The sequence below is a fragment of the Agelaius tricolor genome, unplaced genomic scaffold (genome assembly GCF_023055355.1).
Source record: "Agelaius tricolor isolate 1412-34295 unplaced genomic scaffold, bAgeTri1.0.p SCAF_25, whole genome shotgun sequence".
NCBI classification, from domain to species: Eukaryota; Metazoa; Chordata; class Aves; order Passeriformes; family Icteridae; genus Agelaius; species Agelaius tricolor.
The window spans coordinates 5,302,345-5,320,953 of record NW_027269285.1 but is presented as its reverse complement, the minus strand read 5'-3'; the positions used below and the strand labels follow the sequence as shown (position 1 = coordinate 5,320,953).

Here is an 18,609-nt window from a genome sequence, read left to right as displayed (position 1 = left end):
TTTGCCTTTGCTTGCATGAGTAATTCTGTTGAGCCCTGAAACCACTCATGTGGAGAAGATCTGGCCTAGGCTTTGGTTTTGTTTTAGTTCTGGCTTTGTTTGAAAAAGGTACAGAGGTTGTAATTCCTGAGCCTTGCATTCAACAAAATAGGGGCTTACCAAAAATGGGAATTAAATCTTCATGGAGACTGGCAGTCTCTTCCTGCACCTCTGGGAAACAGCTGAGGGAGACCCTGTAAGTAAATTTGATCAGGATGCACCTGAAATCTTGAATTGCTTTGTTATTCTAGCTGTTAAATACCTATGGGGTGCTTGGGGTGCAGCTGGTGTCAATTCTGGCTGGATTTTCTATGTTTGACTGAAAGAAAAGCAGAATTTGATTTTTTAGGGTTGTCTTTGGATTTCTTCACAAGCTGCCTGCAGATTTGGATCCATTGGCACTGAAGTAACTCCATAAAAGGAGCTTTGCTTTTCTGTATTTTGGCTTTCTCTTTGATTTGAAATTGCCAAAAAAGATGAATCTGGAAGAGAAATTACTCCTGTGAAATAATTACATGACATGACAATATAATAATTTAATTTCAATCACTGGTGGTGAATAAGTTTCATTTAATCTGGAAAGGTCAGGGCTTAAAGAAAGGAAAAATAAATTACAATTATTTCCATCTCTTCATTTTGGTGTTTAATTCAAGCAACAATAAATATTTAGGTAGACTTAAAATCACTTCCAGTGAAAAGTCAGCTATGAACTGGAATTTTTGTGGGGTTTTTAATCAACTAATTGTTTTTTTACTCAGTTCAGATTACTTTGTGTAATGTAATTCCATTATCCACCTGCTCAATGTTGTTATTGTAAATAAAGCAAATAATAGAACATTTGCTGTCAAGGTTGGTAGGTGTTACATGGAAAAAACTGATCAAAGTTTAATTGTCTCAATTAATTTTGAATAGCAAAATATCCTTGTAGAATCTGCTTCTATCATCTTTAAATTGCCAAAAATGCAGGTAAAGGATAAAAACAAGGATAGAGATCTTAAAGAGGGATCTTCTGGGCTGGCAGTGAAAGTTTTCCTGACACTGGGCACATGAAAACTTGGGTTTAAGATGAATTCAATTTCCTGTGTGCTTTTAAAGACAAAATCCAAAGAAGGAGCAAACCAAGCAAATATCTCACAAACACAAGAGGGGTTTTTTAGCAGGCAGAGCTAAAACTCAGCCCTTTCCTGTATTCTTCAACTGCAGTTTTGTGCTTTGATCAGCTCAGATAAAGTGGATTTCCAAACCTGAACTGATTTTCCAGTTTTTCTCGAGACTTTTCAGAGTACTTGTTCCATACACAACTGGTAAAACAAGTATTAATTAAGTAATTAATAATTAAGTGGTTGTTAAAGATGTATCAAATAATAGATATTTTCTTTCTGTCCCTTGCAGACACTGAAGTACATTTCAAAAACACCCTGCAGGTACCAGAGTCCTGAGACTGTCAGGGAGTTCCTGATAGCAATGAAAGACCATAAATTAACCAAGTAAGTGAAGCTGTGCATTTGAACAGGAGTAAAAACTCAATGAATGCTGCCAAACTGATCTCTGGGGACAATGTGATGATCTGATTCATGGATTTTAAGTCTTTTCTGCCATTATTTAAATTTTCCTTCACTTGTGGGTGTTTCCATCTTTATGTCCAGGATCTCTGAGATCTACACTTCAATTATTTAAATATTGCATCAACCACCCCCCCTCCTCCCCAGCAGTTTCCTGTGGAGCTGAACATCCAATTGTTATTTTGGGAAGTTCTGCCTGGAAAGAAAAAGATTTCCTTTGCAGTTCCAAGGCTCCAAGGGCTTTTTTCCCCCTGTTCTCCAGGCACATAATCCTGGAGCTCTGCAGAGTGGGGCTGAAGCCTGATGTAAATAGAAGTGGAATTACTTGGCCACTTGTTTGGAGAGCTCTGATCACTGCTGACTTCTAAAGCAGAAAAACCCCTTGGTTTTTTTATTTAGTGCTTCTAAATGACTCCTCCTTCCCTTCAGAGCAGGAGTTTTTCAGACTCTGTGTTTTTATTCCCTGCTGGGACTCCCAAGGAGTTCATCCTCTGGGAAGAAGGCTTTCCACTCATTTGGCTGTGCCACAAGATGCACAGGGAGAGCTCTGCAGTGCTGCAGGGAGGTTTTTAGGCTCTCCAGAGCAGGGGGAGCAGCTTGGCAGCTTTTTGTTGGACTTTCAGTGCCCCCTCTCTACAGCCAGGCACATCCAGCCCAGCAGCAGCTCTGCTGCTCCTTGGGAATCCTGCCCTGGAACTGTGCTTGGAGGGCTTTCTTTGCCAGGGCACTAAATCAGTGTTTGACCCTCCTGGAGCTCATTTATCCAGCAGGATATTCATTTATGTATCCTCATTATTTTCTGGAGGTGTTGAAGCATGGAGAAAAGAAAATACTCTGCAGTAAAAATACCAGAGGTGTAAAGAGGTGACAATATGGCACTGAGAGGTCTTACATTGGCAGCAAACATTTCCTGAGTAGTAGTGAGCATCCTTCCCTTCTGGGTGTAAACCAGCCCTTTCTGAAGGGAAATAACCTTTGCTGTCAGTGCAGGGCAGCAGCTTAGGAAGAACCAGCAGAGTGGGATTTTTCAGAATAAAACAAACTGAATGATGTTGGTGTAAAACTCCCATTAAAAATCAAAGTGTTTATTCTGATTTAAAGCTCATTTCTAAACTTTTTCAGGTAGAATTTGACCAGAACCTGAGGGTTAACTCTTAGTTTATCACTTTAGGTACCTTCACTGTAACTGCTCCCCTGGATGGGATCTCCTAGAGTGGAATACTGAACACTTTAAATTATAACAGAGAAACTTCCAGCTACAGATTCTCTGTCTCCCACAGTGCTGAGCACTTTTGTAGAAGCTCTGCCCAAATATTCACCTTCCCACAGCTGCTTGTTCAGTGAGCTGGGAAGGTTGGAACAGTTACAAACTCTAAATGAGCTTTTGGACTGTTCCATCTTTTATGGGTGCTCTGAGGTGCCTTTGGGGTTGGGTATCATCCTGTGTGTCCTTTTCCTGAGGCACTGAAGCAAAGGAATTATTCCCAAACCATTTCTTGTGCATGATGGCAGCAGGATGAGAGTGAAGAGCCAGCCAGTGGTGTAGGTGACAAATTTACTCTGGGAGAATTCACATTTGTTTTGTGAGCATCCTGTACAGCTTTTATCTGGTAAAGAACTTCCCAACTCTGCCACGTGCTTTACAGAATAAAACCCAGAATTGTTTTGTGTGGCACTTCATGTTTTCTGATCTTTTCTATGCAGCATTTGAAGCCAGAGATGTCAGGGCCCCCCTGGCAGCCCCTTCACCCCAAAGCACAGAGAGCACAGGGGGTGCAATTTCTCTTTAGGGCACTTTCTGTTAAACCACTTAAAGCAGTGATGCCTCCAAGGCAGTTTGGAGCTGCCTTTGGTTCCTGACCAAGGTCATTTCCACACTGCTCCTCTTGTTAAATAAAAAGGCTTTGATGGTTTCCATTCTGTGGGCTGGAGGTGGTGCTGAGGGATTTCATTCCAGCTGAGTGCAGAGAGCTCCCCTCCCTTGGAGAGGAAAGAGCTGCAGTGTTTGCTCTTCCAGGACCTTGCCTGTGTGATCCCTGGAATGACCTTTCCTCCCACCAAGAGTAATGAGCTCCAGACTCCCTTTGCTGCTTCCTTTCTTGGTAAGGCACCCCAAAATGTGCTCAGACACTGTCTGTGCTGCTCACAGCTCTCTGCAGTGGCTGATTAGATTTAATTTGTGTTAATTGGGGCCTGTCCTCAGACAATTCACTCTGGTTAAAGGGTCAGCAGCACCCAGTCACCCCAAACTGCTTCCCTGCCCTTTACATTCCTCATGACTCCACCTCTGATCAGAGGGGAAGCAATTAAGCAGCGTGTTGATGCTGTTAATTAGGCTTAGCCTATTCCTAAAACCAGGCCTTTGGAGGCCAGGATTTGCAGCCCTGCCTGGGCTGTGCCATTCCCTGCCCAGGCTGTGATTGCTGCCCTCAGCACTAGGCTGTGCTCGTGGATGGGAGAATCCCCAGCTGGAAGCAGCAGGAATTGAGGCACAGCACAGCTTTCAGTCAAAGGAATTCTTCTTTTTCCTTCCACAGCCCTGCAGGATGTCAGGCTGCACGTGATGTCTGTGCTCCAGTGAGAGAACTGGTAACAGAATTCTGGCAAATTCTGCAGTTCCTGGCAAATCACCTCAAATCCTTCTGCTATCACTGATTTTTGCTCCTCAAAAAAAACAAGTTAAAAGACCAGCATCCATTTTGTGATGGATTTGTCTCTTTAGTGTTATAGACACACACACACACAAAAAAAACTTTCCTAAAAGGCAGATTTTAAAAAAATCAATTTAAAAGATTTTAAAAACATCAATGTGTGCAAACAAATATTCCAGAGTCATTTCAGAAAGCTGCCTTGCTAAATGGAGCAAATTCAAAGCCAGATATTTCACTGATACAGCTAAGGTGTGGTAAAACAGTTTTTCCCATAGTTTTTAATCATTGCTTTGGTAAAATTCAAACTGTAGAACTGAGATTTTTTTAAAACTACAGCTCTGAACCCACATAATGAATTTTATTATTACCTTGTTGAGGCCTCAGACTTTGGCTGAAGCTCCAGTTCAGTGAGCCATGTTGTACTTGGAAATAGAGTTTGCCACTAGCAGCTCATTTTCCAGTCTTAGTGCTGGAAAGGCTTCATGTTTGTAAGTTATAGTGAATTGCATTGCATGAAAAGAACATTTGTTAAACTGGAGTTCTGTAATTGTGGTTCAATGAAAACTGGTTCCACTTGTGCTTCTTCCTGCCACTGATATCCTATCTTGTATCTAATTTTGGGATAACCAAATTTCCAATCACTGCATATTTTTATAATTTTAAAAGAACTGGTCAGGAACATTGCCCTTTTTGTCTTTAAATCAACACAGTTGAGGAAGTGTTGAGCTGAAAATCTTCAGTACTTCTAGAAAATATTTTCCCTCATGACTGCCAAAAACTACAACAGATACAAACCTCTGCAATATGAAGGGCTGAAGGATTTGCTTGGTAATTTTTGTCTCCTCCAGAGCTTTCAAAATGAATATTCAGCAGCAAGTAAGCAACGTGCTCATTGAACAGCAGCATCATTTAAGTGATTTTAAGAAGATTATTCTCAGCTTTTCCAGTGGGAATCCTTGTGGAGAATTTTCCCATTTTGGGGGAATCCTCCCTCAGCCAGGCCCTGTGCTCAGCACTCAGGCATTAAAAGTTGCCCTGGTTGATTGAGGACCATGGGATTTATGGGGATTTATATTTCCAGCAGGAATCAAAGCCCTGGTTGTGTGTCCAGCTGTTACTTCATGGTTTTCCTAGTAACCCTCAGACATCCATTCCTCAGGATAAATTTGCTTCTGCTCAGGCACAGATGTTTGAAGGGTTTTTTTAGCTCTCTCTGCTGGATCTTGGCACTCTTCTCTCCTTACCCAGACCTCTTGCTGGAAAAACACTCTGGGAGTTCAGCAGATTAAAAAAGGGCAATACCAACACACAGAGGAGATTTTGGTTTAAATATAAACTGCAAAAGTTTGCTTAGTGCTGACAGAAAATGGTGCATTTTGTCTGAATTTCCACAAGAGCATGGAAGTATTTGTATTATTTTTTAGGCTGGATGTATCAATGTAGGATTGTGCTGTCTGCTCTCTCTGTGATCTTGAACATGTCCCAGAGGTGATTTTTGTCCTATAGAAATGTTTTTTTAGGATTTTTAGGTTGGAACTCAACATTTTCACCTCCTCCAGCTCTCTCCCCTCACACAGACCTCAGACCCCTTTTCCTTCCCATATAACTGCACAGGTTCTTGTCCCCTGCAGCCTGAGCTTTGTGTGTGTCCCCAAACCCACTCCAGAACATTTTTCCAACCTGGACAAGCTGCTCCTGGCTGCAGCTGAGCCCCAGGGCTGCAGGATGTGGGATTTCTCAGCAGGAATTGCCCTGTTGGGATTTCTCAGCAGGCAGGTCCTGTACAAGTCTGCAGCACGGCCCATTAACTCTGATTAGTGGGATCTTGCTTTTATGTGAGAAAATTGCTTTCTCTGTCACTCATCTTTTGTATGGATTCTCCTCTTGAGTGAGCAGCTTTCGTGTTCCAAACTGGTACTAAAATCCAGGCAGGGCAGGGAAAATGCAGATGCTGAAATGTGGGGGCAATGAGGCTGAAAATGTTCTTCACCTTCTGTTTGGATGAGTGGGACATTTCCCCTTTTATTTAACAAGCATCAGCGTGCCCTGAGTGCTGTAGGAAGTGTAAAGATGAATTCATGGGAGCTGGAAAAAGTGAATTTTACTTTTTAGATTTAATGGAGCATGAAGTAAATTCAAGCTTAGGTCTGTGCCCAAGCCAAACACTGCAATCAGGGCTGATCCTAATGCATGGTTGCCTTACTTAAAGCTAATCTCTGATGAAATTGTGATTATTCAGGTTTTAATTTGTGTGTGTGCTGTCAGGAAAATCCAGGTACACAGAGAGCCTGGTCCCAGCAGTCACTTTGTGGGATCAGGAAATTCCAGGTACACAGAGAGCCTGATCCCAGCAGTCAGTTTTTTGGGATCAGGAAATTCCAGATACACACAGAGCCTGGTCCCAGCAGTCACTTTGTGGGATCAGGAAATTCCAGGTACACAGCCTGGTCCCAGCAGTCAGTTTTTTGGGATCAGACCCAGAGCCTGGTCCCAGCAGTCAGTTTTTGGGATCAATATTAAAAAGGTGCAGTGGGCACTGAGCTCCCACTCAAACCTCTGCCTTCTGCTGAGGGCTGAGCAATCCAGTTTCCTGTAAAATGCATTTTAGAGACATTTTGGGGGTGTTTGTTTCATTGCTTCCCTCATAATTACACATTACCATGTCTAAAGATCCTTGTGTCAGGGTGTTAATTAGTGCCTATGCTGCACAAGCAGTTCTAGATGAAATATGGCATTTATGCAGCTTTTGGGGCTTTTTTTTCTGCACCCTGCTGCTTGTTCCTTTGTGTTGTTCTGCATCATTTTCCAGTAGGGAGCTTTGCTGATCAAAACCAGCCATGAAATCCTTCAGATGCCACATCTGAATGTGTTAATCACTGTCAGTTCTCTCTCATTCTTCTGTACACATTTATAAAAACTGCAAATCCCCTGAAATGATGCTTTTAGGATCTGTTTGGCCTGAGTGTAAAATTTCTGTCTATCCCTAATGAGTTGGAGTGCTGTTCATGGCTTATAAGCAAAACCTCTTGCAGAGGTGACCTTTTTTTTGTTGTGCCCTCTATTTCTTCAGGAAACACCAGCAGTTGCACTAATTGATTGTTTTAGTCACCATGTGTAATTGGTGTTAATTTATTTCTGCTTGCTGCTGTGCCAGTAATCTTCCTGTGATAAACACGGCCCTACCTGCTTGGAAAGAGCTCTGGATAAATCAGGTTTGCATTCTTCAGCTCAGGCATAAAATGGCTTTTGCCATTTGATCCTCTTTATTTGGCTCTGGGGTTTATATTTCAAGGATATTACTTTGAAAAGAAGAGGATGAGGAAATTTATTTAATAAAAGTCAGATAATGTGCTTTGTGTGGAGCTGGAGGATTGGGATGGGTTTTGCTGCAAAAGAGAAGAAAGAGTTGTTTGAGAAGGCTCTGAAGTGTCATGTGAGAGAAACTTGGGTAAAATATGAATTCATCACAGTCTGTCCTTGTAGGTAGGGCTGGAGGAGGAGGAGGGAGGTTTCTACAGGGAGGAGTTGTTGGAGAGCTCTGGAAATTGAGCACCAACATTTGCTTGGCCAGGGAGCAAAGCAGAGAACACTGAAAGCACCAGCTCTGCCTCCATCAGGCACCAAAGCAGGGAATTCCCAGCTCTGGAGGAAAAATCTTTCAAAAATCCAGCTGAATTGGCCAGGTTTTTCTAGAATAAAGGTATTATTTAATATTCTTTCCCCAGCTCTGCATGGCAGTGCTGCCTTTAGCTTTGCTTTTACACAAGTGAGTTTTATCTCTGGTTGATTCCTCCAATCACCTGCTTTCCATGTCAAGGGTTTGAGTGCTCATCTCCTGTCGTTATTGGGGTTTTAGTCCTGATTTTTTGTGACTCTGGTAGATGGCAGCAGTTGTAAACACCTCATCTTTCTGCCTGGAAAGTGCTCTGAGCAAAATCCAGCCTTGCTCTCCATGGCCTCATGTTGGAAACACCAAATGGATTTGAGTGATTAACAGGGGGGGGGGAAAAAGGAGGTGGATTCCCTGCTTCCCATCACCAGTGGAAATGGATTTTGGCTCTCCAAAAGCAAAGCAAGCTAATAATAAATAAATAAATAAATGAATAAATAGGAGGTCATCCTGGAGCTTTCATATTAACAGTTAGGGACTACAAATGCTGGATTGAAAATTCACAAGCTTTTCTTCTGAAGCTGAAAGTGAGGATGAAAATGGAAATTTTAGCTGGATCATCCAGCAGCCAGTGGCAGAGGCCTTTTGAAATGAAATTATATCTCTGAGGTATCTCCAGACACACAGAAATTGGTGGTTGTAAACATGGAGTGACCTGGGTTCTCTTAAAAGCTGTGAGGTTTCCTTTCTAAAATCCCCCAGGGGAAAACCCTCCAGAACCAGATTAAATATGCTTTAAACCCTCCAGAACCAGATTAAATATGCTTTATTTAAACCCTCCGGAACCAGATTAAATATGCTTTATTTAAACCCTCCAGAATCAGTTTAAATATGCTTTAAACTCTCCTGAATCAGTTTAAATATGCTTTAAACCCTCCAGAACCAGTTTAAATATGCTTTAAACCCTGCAGAATCATTTAAAATATGCTTTATTTAAACCCTCCAGAATCAATTTAAATATGCTTTAAACTCTCCAGAACCAGATTTAATATGCTTTAAACCCTCCAGAATCAGTTTAAATATGTTTCAAACCCTCCAGAATCAGTTTAAATATGCTTTAAACTCTCCAGAATCAATTTAAATATGCTTTAAACTCTCCAGAACCAGTTTAAATATGCTTTAAACCCTCCAGAATCATTTAAAATATGCTTTATTTAAACCCTCCAGAATCAGTTTAAATATGCTTTAAACCCTCCAGAATCCATTTAAATATGCTTTAAAATGCCCTATAATAAAAAGTCAGGGATGTTCAGCTCACCATGAGAATGGTTCAGCTTTACTTAATGCTGAAGATGAAACATCATCTTTTTTTAAGGAACAAATTGCTCCACGTTTTTCTCTCTGAATGGAAAAGCAGATTTGAATTTTGTGCTTTTTAAAAATGTATTTCTACCTTGGAGAAGGGAATAAATGCCAAGATTTCGGGTTTTTTTCCAAACTGTAGTTCCCTGTTGGAATTTTGTATTTGCAAGGAGCTAAAAGAATAAACAAGTTGCTGCCATTTGGTGGGATTGGGACTCCTTAGGTATGGGAATTGTTCTTGTGGTTGTGTGTCTGTCGGGTCTGGCTGTCTGTCTGTCTCTGCCCCACACGGGTAGGGCGGTTCTTGGGTGGCACGCGATTCAAAGGACGAGTCTGGACTCTTCAGCTTTTCCATCTTCAGGTTGTTTATTATTTCTTATCTACAAAATTTTTCTGTCTGCCCAGCAGAGGTCTGATCTGCAAGCAGTCACAGGCACTCTCTGACCACCCACGGGGCGGTCATGTCTTTTTATACTAAAATCTACGTACACAATATTTACCTTGATTTCCCAATGCTTTTCACCCATGTTAGCAAGTGCACCTTCACCATGAACCAATCCCCAAGTGCCAACATCACCACAGGAGATGGAGGACAAGAAGAAGAAAGAAGAAGGACGGGACACGCCCTGATCCCTCCATCTTGTCTCCATAACCCCCTGTACCAAAAACCTTAAAGTCTATATCTCACCCTCTAAATGTGTCTCTTTTACACCTTGTACTCTAAAGTGATTCTCTTGTCCTCAAACTCTTGTTACTTCTGTGGATGGGTCAAAATCAAGCCACCAAACACTCTTGGCAACATTCCAGGATTTTCGAGACCCCCAAGGGTTCTCCTGGCATCTCTGGGCATCGGGAACGATGTGCTGAGATCCCACATGTGTTGATGGCAGGAGGTTGGGGTGTTTGCTGAGTGAACATTTCTGCAGGGCTTTAACAAAGCAGCAGTTAATTAATGCTTGCTCAGTAATGACCTGAGGGTCTCTGCTTGCCCCCTTGGGCCAACAGCAGCGTGGCTGAGCACAGCCAAGTCCCAAATGATGAAAATGTCCAAATGATGGCCCTTCAGGCACACTGCAGCCCCAGCCAGGATCATTCCTGGCAGTGACATTTCTCCCTGAGTTATCAGGGATGTGTTTGCATCACTGCAGCCACTGAGGGCATCCTCAAAGCAGCCACTAATGGGGATTCTCTTCACTTTACCAGGGCAGAAAAGCTGCAGCTGCTGAACCACAGGCCTGTGAGTGCAGTGGAGATCCAGCTGGTGAGTACCAATGGGCCTGTGCAAAGTGAGCTGCAGGCAGCTTTCACCTTGGAGATCATTCAACAATTGCTTCCTCACGGGCCAGTGATTGAATGGATCCTTTTATTTTATGCACATTTTACAGCCACAGCTTCACGTCCACTCAGCTTCCTCTCACAGCCCTCTCAGACCAATTCTCCACCACTCTTTGTTTCATTTAAAATGCCCAATGCAGTCATTAAAGGTGACTTACAAAAGTATTTTAAAGAAAAATATATTTCATATTTTTACTGTACAGCTCTGTGATGGAATACTTTATTTTTTTACGTCTTCCCTGCTTCAAATCCACTCAGCTTCCTCTCAGAGCCCTCTCAGACCAATTCTCCACCTCTCTTTTTTTTCATTTAAAGTGCCCAATGCAGTCATTAAAGGTGATTTATCAAAGTATTGCAAATAAGAATATATTTAATATTTTTGCTGTGCAGCTCTGTGATGGAATACTTTCTTTTTTTTACATCTTCCCTGTTTTAAATACTTTATTTTTTTACATCTTCCCTGCTTCAAATCCACTCAGCTTCCTCTCACAGCCCTCTCAGACCAATTCTCCACCTCTCTGTTTCATTTAAAATGCCCAATGCAGTCATTAAAGGTGACTTACAAAAGTATTTTAAAGAAGAATATATTTCATATTTTTGCTGTGCAGCTCTGTGATGGAATACTTTCTTTTTTTACATCTTCCCTGTTTTAAATACTTTATTTTTTTACATCTTCCCCGCTTCAAATCCACTCAGCTTCCTCTCACAGCCCTCTCAGACCAATTCTCCACCTCTCTTTTTTTTTCATTTAAAGTGCCCAATGCAGTCATTAAAGGTGATTTATCAAAGTATTGCAAATAAGAATATATTTAATATTTTTGCTGTGCAGCTCTGTGGTGGAACACTTTATTTTTTTTTTACATCTTCCCTGTTTTAAATGTTTTTTTGTTACACTAAAATGAAAAATTCTAAAAAGAAATGAGCAATATGCAGGATGAGAAGTGGATATAAACTTTCTGATGGAAAGTAGCCATTGTCAGTCTAAGAATAATTCAGCTGCAAAGAGGAATTGTCACTAAATAGAAATAAATGCTGCTGTTCTCTCAGAAATCTCCTCAGGAGCACAAAGCCCTGTGGTAATAAAGAGATTGTTACACTCAGGATATGATTTCAATAAAGATCTCTTGCATTAAGAACATCTGTTTGCAATCTTGCCCTGGAACCAAGCTGAGGAGGAACAGGATCAGATTTGTTATTAGAAAAGGGGAAGGATTCAAGAGGGACCATAGGAGCATTTTTCTTGTGTCACCAGGGAGCAGAGCTGACAATGCTGAAGGCATCTCAGAGCAATGACTGCAGCTGAGGAGATCAGTGGCCACCAGCAGCCCAAGCAGGAGCTTTGTCAGTCAGAAAGCACAATTAGAGCCTGTCTCACACCTTTGTTAGCTTCATATGCTTAGACAGATTTATTTTATTGCCTTCTGCAGGCTTTTCTAACCTTCTTTAAATGCAGTCACCCTTTGGAGCTCTCAGGTCACTGCATGGCTTTGTCTGTCTCTTCCCTCCTGTCCTACCTGCATTGTTATCCTGCCTACACATAAAATATGATATTAAAAATAATATATAAATATATATATTTAAATAGATATGTTTTATATATTTAATATTTATTTTATTTCTATATTTAAATATATCTTTATATACATTTAAAGAAATAAATACATATTTCTAGATAAATATATAAAATATAAATATATAAAATATAAATATATAAAATACAATTCTCTCTGAACGGAAAAGCAGATTTTGATTTTGTGCTTTTTAAAACCTTGGAGAATTTCATACTTAAAGGCTGGCACATTGTCTTTTATACTGGAAAATATTTTGGAAAATGAAAGATCCTAAGGGGGTTTAAACAGTTTATTTTCTCAACAATGTATTCTGCCTTGCCTTTGGTTAATTATCTCTGAGGGACATTAATTCAGTCATTCAGTCTTTTACTTTATTTCTTTTTTAATGTGTTTCTTTTCCTATTGATGTGGTGCTGAGCAGTTTCAAATCACTGCTCAAAGGAGGAAATAACAGTGATTTTCTCATCAAACATCTCCTCCCCCACTGGAGGTAAATTATGTGCTTGATTGCTTTGGAAATGATCAGAGCCCCTATTTCCTTTATTACTGTACTTAACTGATTATTTAAAAATCTAATTCTTAGCTTATTATTCCAATGAACAATAGCTTTTAACCCACAGGTTGTTCTTTGATGCTGAGGTTTGTTGACCAAATGCTGAGAGAATTTCTCAGTTCCTTCAGGACTTTTTTGGGGTTCTTCAGTGTGGCTTTATTTATTCTTCATTCTTGATTTATTGTTATGGCTCAGGAGACCAAACCAAATAAACATTAGCACTGAAAGCAGCACAGGGAGGAGGATGAAGTCTCTTAAATTCTGCTTTTATTTGGGTAAGCACAAAAGATAGGTATGGTTTGAATTAAGGATGTTTGTCCTTGTTTCACTGAGTAAAAAAAGGAATTTAGACAGTCCTGAGTGATTTTGTGCTCCCATTTGTCTGTGGCACTGTGAATATAGATTTAAACCTTAATTTATGAATAAACACTTTAATCCCTGGGATTATCTTCATGGGCTGGCTGTGAATTTCTGAGAATTCAATTTGAGCTGCAGGGGGAAGGTGCTGCTTTCAGTTTGAGCTGGGAGAATTTTACACCAATTCATTTATAAAGTTTTCCTCTTTGATTAAAGTAGAGCATTGTGGAAACTAAATGGGAGCAGTGGTGACTTTATGAATATATTGCAATGGAAATTGAGTATCAGACTGCTCTAATTTGGGTGAATAGAAATGCTGAGTGAGCCCTGAGCTGAGTCAATAATCACATTTCACAGGTAGCACACACTGGGTGTGGTTATGAATGACATTGATGTGCTGCAGCAAATTTTCCTAAACCCCTGCAGTTATTTTGGGGCAGCACAGCCTTGAATGCTGACAAGCAGCAGTGACAATTATTTATGACATCAGGGGGCTTTTAATGCAGAAATGATGTTTCTGTCACACTCCCCACTTCTGCTCCTCACCCAAATCAGCAGATATTGAGGCCAGCAGCACTTGGGTGAGAAACAGCCCAAACATTGGGTCAGAAACACCCCAAACTTGGGTCATAAATAGCCCAAACTTGGGTCAGAAACACCCCAAACTTGGGTCAGAAACACCCCAAACTTGGGTCAGAAACACCCCAAACTTGGGTCATAAATAGCCCAAACTTGGGTCAGAAACACCCCAAACTTGGGTGAGAAGCACCCCAAACTTGGGTCAGAAACACCCCAAACTTGGGTCAGAAACACCCCAAACTTGGGTCAGAAACACCCCAAACTTGGGTCAGAAATAGCCCAAACTTGGGTCAGAAACACCCCAAACTTGGGTCAGAAACACCCCAAACTTGGGTCAGAAATAGCCCAAACTTGGGTCAGAAACACCCCAAACTTGGGTCAGAAACACCCCAAACTTGGGTCAGAAACACCCCAAACTTTTCCCATGGCATCCTCTGAGAGGGGGAGCTGTTCCCATTAGGGCTGGGTGGCACTGCCAACATCAACATCTGAGCTCATCCCCTCCCTTCAAACATTTGCATTTTTGTTTTCTTTGCTATAAACTTTGCATTCCTGGCTGCTTATGGGCTCAGTCTGGCTCTTGAGCAGCTTCAGCCAGTGCAGGGCTTTTGTCTGGAGATTTTCTCCAAGATTGGTAAAATTGCTGCTGGAAAAGGAGGCACCTGAATCCAGGTGGGGTTTTTTGCTTCTTGGGCTGCATCTTACATCTCATTCCTCTTCTCAGCACCCCATTTCTCAGTGCTCTCAGCATCAAAGGTGTTTTGTCTTTCAGCTGTAAATCAGAAGGCTGAGAGAACATCTGCTGAATGTAGAGTGAGTGACCTCCTGTTCCCCTGAGATCTGTTTTCCTTTAGGACAGTTTCCTTTGCCTCTTTATCTACATGCTGTCTGGGCTTAATTTTGGAATTTTTCCTTCTGGCTTGTTGCTTTGCTGCTTCCTCACTGCTTATGTTGTCATAAATCATCTCAGGCTGGTTTTTTCACTTCCTGAAAGAGTGAAAAAAAATTAATTTTCACAGTTTGTCCTTTTGAGCCTTTGAAATCTCAAATATTATCACAACAAAATAAGGCTGAAACATCAACTTGCCTAAGAAGCTGTCTGTCCATCCTGCTAAGTGTTGATTTGTGTCTGTTGGTGATTGCTGGGAGCTGCTGGAGAGGCACCAAGAGGTGAATTTTGCTGCAGGAATTGAAGGAATTCCCACTTCTCCTCTAGATGTGTCAGCAGAAGGGAATTTGGGAGCTCCATGCCCTCCTCAGTGCAGGGTCTGGCATCTCTAAAGCAACATTTTAATGAAATCACTTAGAGCACCAGAGCATCTGAAACAGCAGAGAGGATTTTCTTTCATCAGCTTCGTGCTCAGCTGGGATTTCTGGGGCTGCAGAGCAGCCCCCAGAGCTGCTGTGTCTGTCCCTGCAGTCTGTCAGCCTCGTGCTGGGCCACAAAAATCACATCACAGGCCTTGTTCATGCTGGGAGCTGGGGCATTACTCATCTGGAGTCACTGGGGAGCAGAGAAGAAAACAGGGATTAGAATTCACATGTTCTGCTTAAAGTCAGGAGCTGGTCAGAGCTGCTCAGAAATCCCTGGGTTTTGTTGGAGCTCTGATGTCAGCAGAGCAAGCACCTAAAGGAGAAAGTGGAGGGGAAAAAGGGAGAGGAGAGACAGATAAAGATAAAATTAAAATGGGAAGAGGGTTGGACTTTATGGATGCAATAAATCAAATCTAAACAAGGCCAAGTGCTGTTTTCTGAGGGATGGCAGCAAATCTGGGAGACATTGGTTCAGTGATCCTACCTGGAGTGAGCCAGGTGTCCAAAGCACCTGGGCTGTTCTTTGTGCAGCTCCTGCTCCCACAGCACCTACCCCACCTTGAAAATGGAGTGTAACAGAATGAATAACCCCAGAATCCAGTCTGAAAGCCAGGCTGATAATGCTCTGTGAGATTGAACAGCAGAGGTCATTGGAGAGGAGGGATTTGTCAGCAGCACTGGCACCAAGGAGTGGCTGGAGCAGATTTGATCATGGAATCACAATCCCAGAATAGTTTGGGCTGGGAGACACCTGAAAGAACATTTAGTTCAGGGACATCTTCCACTTGCACACTTCTGGTGTGGAGCTGGTGCTCCAAGGTGAGCTGAGATGATTCCCTGGGGGAGTTGCTGGCAGGATTCAGCTGCCAGGGGCTCCCCCAGCCAGGGCAGGAGGATCTGAGTGTGTGTGAGCACAGGGAGTGCAGAGCAGCAGCTGCTGGGGAACAGAGCCAGGGCTGCTGTTCAAGCCTGTGTCCTACAGTAGTTGTTGAGCTTGGAAGGCCACTCCACAGGGATTTTCATCCTTTGATGGGGATAGTCCCCAGAAAGTCATTAATAAATGGAAATTCAGTGTCTGCCTTTTGCTGAGCAGTGGATTTTCTCTGTGTGTGCAGATCTGGGGATGATCCTGATGAAAGATGATCAGATTGTTTTTCTTCAGAGTCCTCTTTGCACAAAAATGAGTCGAAGTCCCACTCTGCTTTTCAGAAGGCATCTGAAGAGCTGGCAGTTTACAGCTAGAGCTGATTAAACCTGCATTGCCTTGGAACCATCATGACTATAAATCACTCCTCTTCAAAGGCCATTTTCAAGGACTTGCTGTAAAAAAAAAGTCAAGCCCCACAATCCTAATTGGTTTCATTTGTGTTTGAAGAGTTCTGACTTGCTTTTCCAGTCCTCTAACAAGCTTTTTTTCCTTTTGACAGCTGCCTATAAATTAGGGCAGTTGTTTTACTGGTAGCAGTGATAGAAAAGCTGCCACAGCTCCACAGTGGGAGTAGGTCCCTAATTAATCTCCTGGAATCATGGAGTTGAGTCATGACAGTGTTTTTGATGTTGCTCAGAGCTTTTAAGTGTCTTTATATCCAGGAGTCTCCCAGTCCAAGCAAATTCCAGTGGAGTACTGCTGCTGTAGGATGAGGTGGTTTCTTTTATGGGCTGATTATTTCATGCAGGTACTGGATGAGATGCCAAGGTCCAGGGAATCCCTCGGGATATCCCATGAAAATACAGAAATTTGGGAGAAAGGTCAGGAAAGTGAGGCTGCATCTGAGCTAAAGGAGAAGCCTGGCTCAGGACAAGGATGTGGAGGTTGAGAGAGGCTTTAGGGTAAGCCAGGCTGTTCCCAGGGTGGTGTTTCCTTGCTGTAAGGAAATCAGGATCTCATTACACAGTGCCAATTGTCGTGCTGAACAATGGAGTTCTTTCTTTCTCTTTTTTTTTTTTTTTTCTTCAAAATATTCCAAGAGTTCTGCTTTGTAAAATGCTTTTGTGCTGAGCTCAGGCTGTGTCTTGACAAAGTCTTCCCTGCTGAGCTGAGTCCTTCTCCCTGAGGGAGGAAGTGTGGATTTGATGATGCCAATGGGGTTTTGGTTTTTTTTTTGACCTGCAGATGGTGGAAGAAAGCGAGGAGAGGCTGACAGAGGAGCAGATCGAGTCCCTCCTGCACACAGTCACCACCATCCTGCCAGGGGACCCAGAGGAGCAGCACAGGGACTCAGCAATGGCAGCAGAAGACAAAGGTGACCAGGCATAGCAGGCAGCACTTGCAGAAGAGAACCAGCTGCTGTTAGTCTGGGTTTGATACCAGTTCAATCCTGTATGGGACATAACTGTAAAATATATTCAGATTTTTATGATTTGGAGGTGATGAGGGAACCAATTGTTCACGAGGAAGCAGGGAAAAGGACACTATTGTTTGGGGGCTCTGTCATGAACGGGGCTGGCAGTGCAGGGTTTGCAGTGGAGCAGCCTCAGGAGTGCTGGGGCTCTGCCTCTTTGGGGATTTTTCCATTCCCCACAGCATCAGCACAGCAGGGCTGCAGTGAGAATTCCTTTCAGCTTTGCAGTTGCCCAAGTGGCTTCCAGAGCAGTGCAAAGCCAATTTTGGGCTGTTTGCAGAGCAGGGATGCACAGGAGCTCCCAAATCTGGGCATCATGGAATTGAGAGGATCTGTGGGACAGCAACTCAAGGATGTCTGAGAGTCCCTTCTAAATAAAAGAGGTCCAGATTCAGCAAACTGCACTGAAAGCAGGGAGCTGGGGGGGTTGAAGCTGTGAAACCAAAGCTGTGAGTGCCCAAACAGCAGAATATTGAGGTGTCTCTTTGCCCTCTGAACATTTATTGCAATATTCACACCCAGACAAGGCACTCCTGAGAGGGAGGAATAAATGAGGCAACACTGAGCTCTTGATCTGGTTTGGGAAAATGAGAGTCAGGCTTGGATGAAGCAGAATTTCCTGAGCTTTTTTGTGTGATGAGGGATTTCAGGATCAAGTATTTCATGTTGAAAACCTTGGTGATTATAATAAATCATTTGTGTGTGAATATCCACACAAAGTCAGCCACTGGTTTAAATTGTGGCTGCAGACCATTTTTTATAATTATTATGATGTACTGGAAATAGAAATAAAATTTTAAGTACATCCTGGGAGTTTTGTGACTCACAGACAAGATCAAATCACAATATCTTCTTTTCCTCCCCTCAGCTCTGTCATGGGTTTATTTTGTGTTTTTATGCAGAGAATTTGTGCTTTCTGAGCTTCACTTGTGCAGTGTATGAAAGGGACTGATAAATTCCACTGTCTGGGGGATTTGTCATATTTGTTTCCATGGTGTTTAAGCTTCTTTGATGTTTGGAGAGGAAGGAAAATGATTGGAAAAATCTATTTGTTGTCTTTTAAAGATCATTTATCGTACATTAAATGCCTTCCAAGGCTGGAGACTAAAGGTACATTTGGGCTGGGTTTGTTTAGTGTTGGAGGGGGAAAGTCCTTGATGGGTTTGTGATACCTCAATGTATATTTTTCTCTCCAAAAGGGAAAGAAAAAGAGAGATAAGTGGATCATAGCATGGAAAGACACACAATTAATTTTAAAATTAACATTTTTACTCACAGCAGCCCCTGATTTTGTTTGACAGGCTGCAGCCTTGGGCAGCAAGTGTTTACATTTT

At 42.2% G+C, this 18,609-nt stretch overlaps 1 protein-coding gene across 2 annotated transcripts in view; it reads left to right on the top strand.

Moving 5' to 3' along the window:
* CRCP (CGRP receptor component) overlaps positions 1-18,388 on the top strand; it is a 40,509-nt gene extending 22,121 nt beyond the window's left edge. For both annotated transcript variants that reach the window (XM_071447507.1, XM_071447508.1), the window contains exons 4-6: positions 1,432-1,526; positions 10,428-10,485; positions 17,047-18,388. In XM_071447507.1, the coding sequence (XP_071303608.1) occupies positions 1,432-1,526; positions 10,428-10,485; positions 17,047-17,190 (297 nt within the window). In that variant the 3' untranslated portion in view covers positions 17,191-18,388. The remainder of the gene's footprint in view (positions 1-1,431; positions 1,527-10,427; positions 10,486-17,046) is intronic.
* The last annotated feature ends 221 nt before the right edge of the window (positions 18,389-18,609 follow it).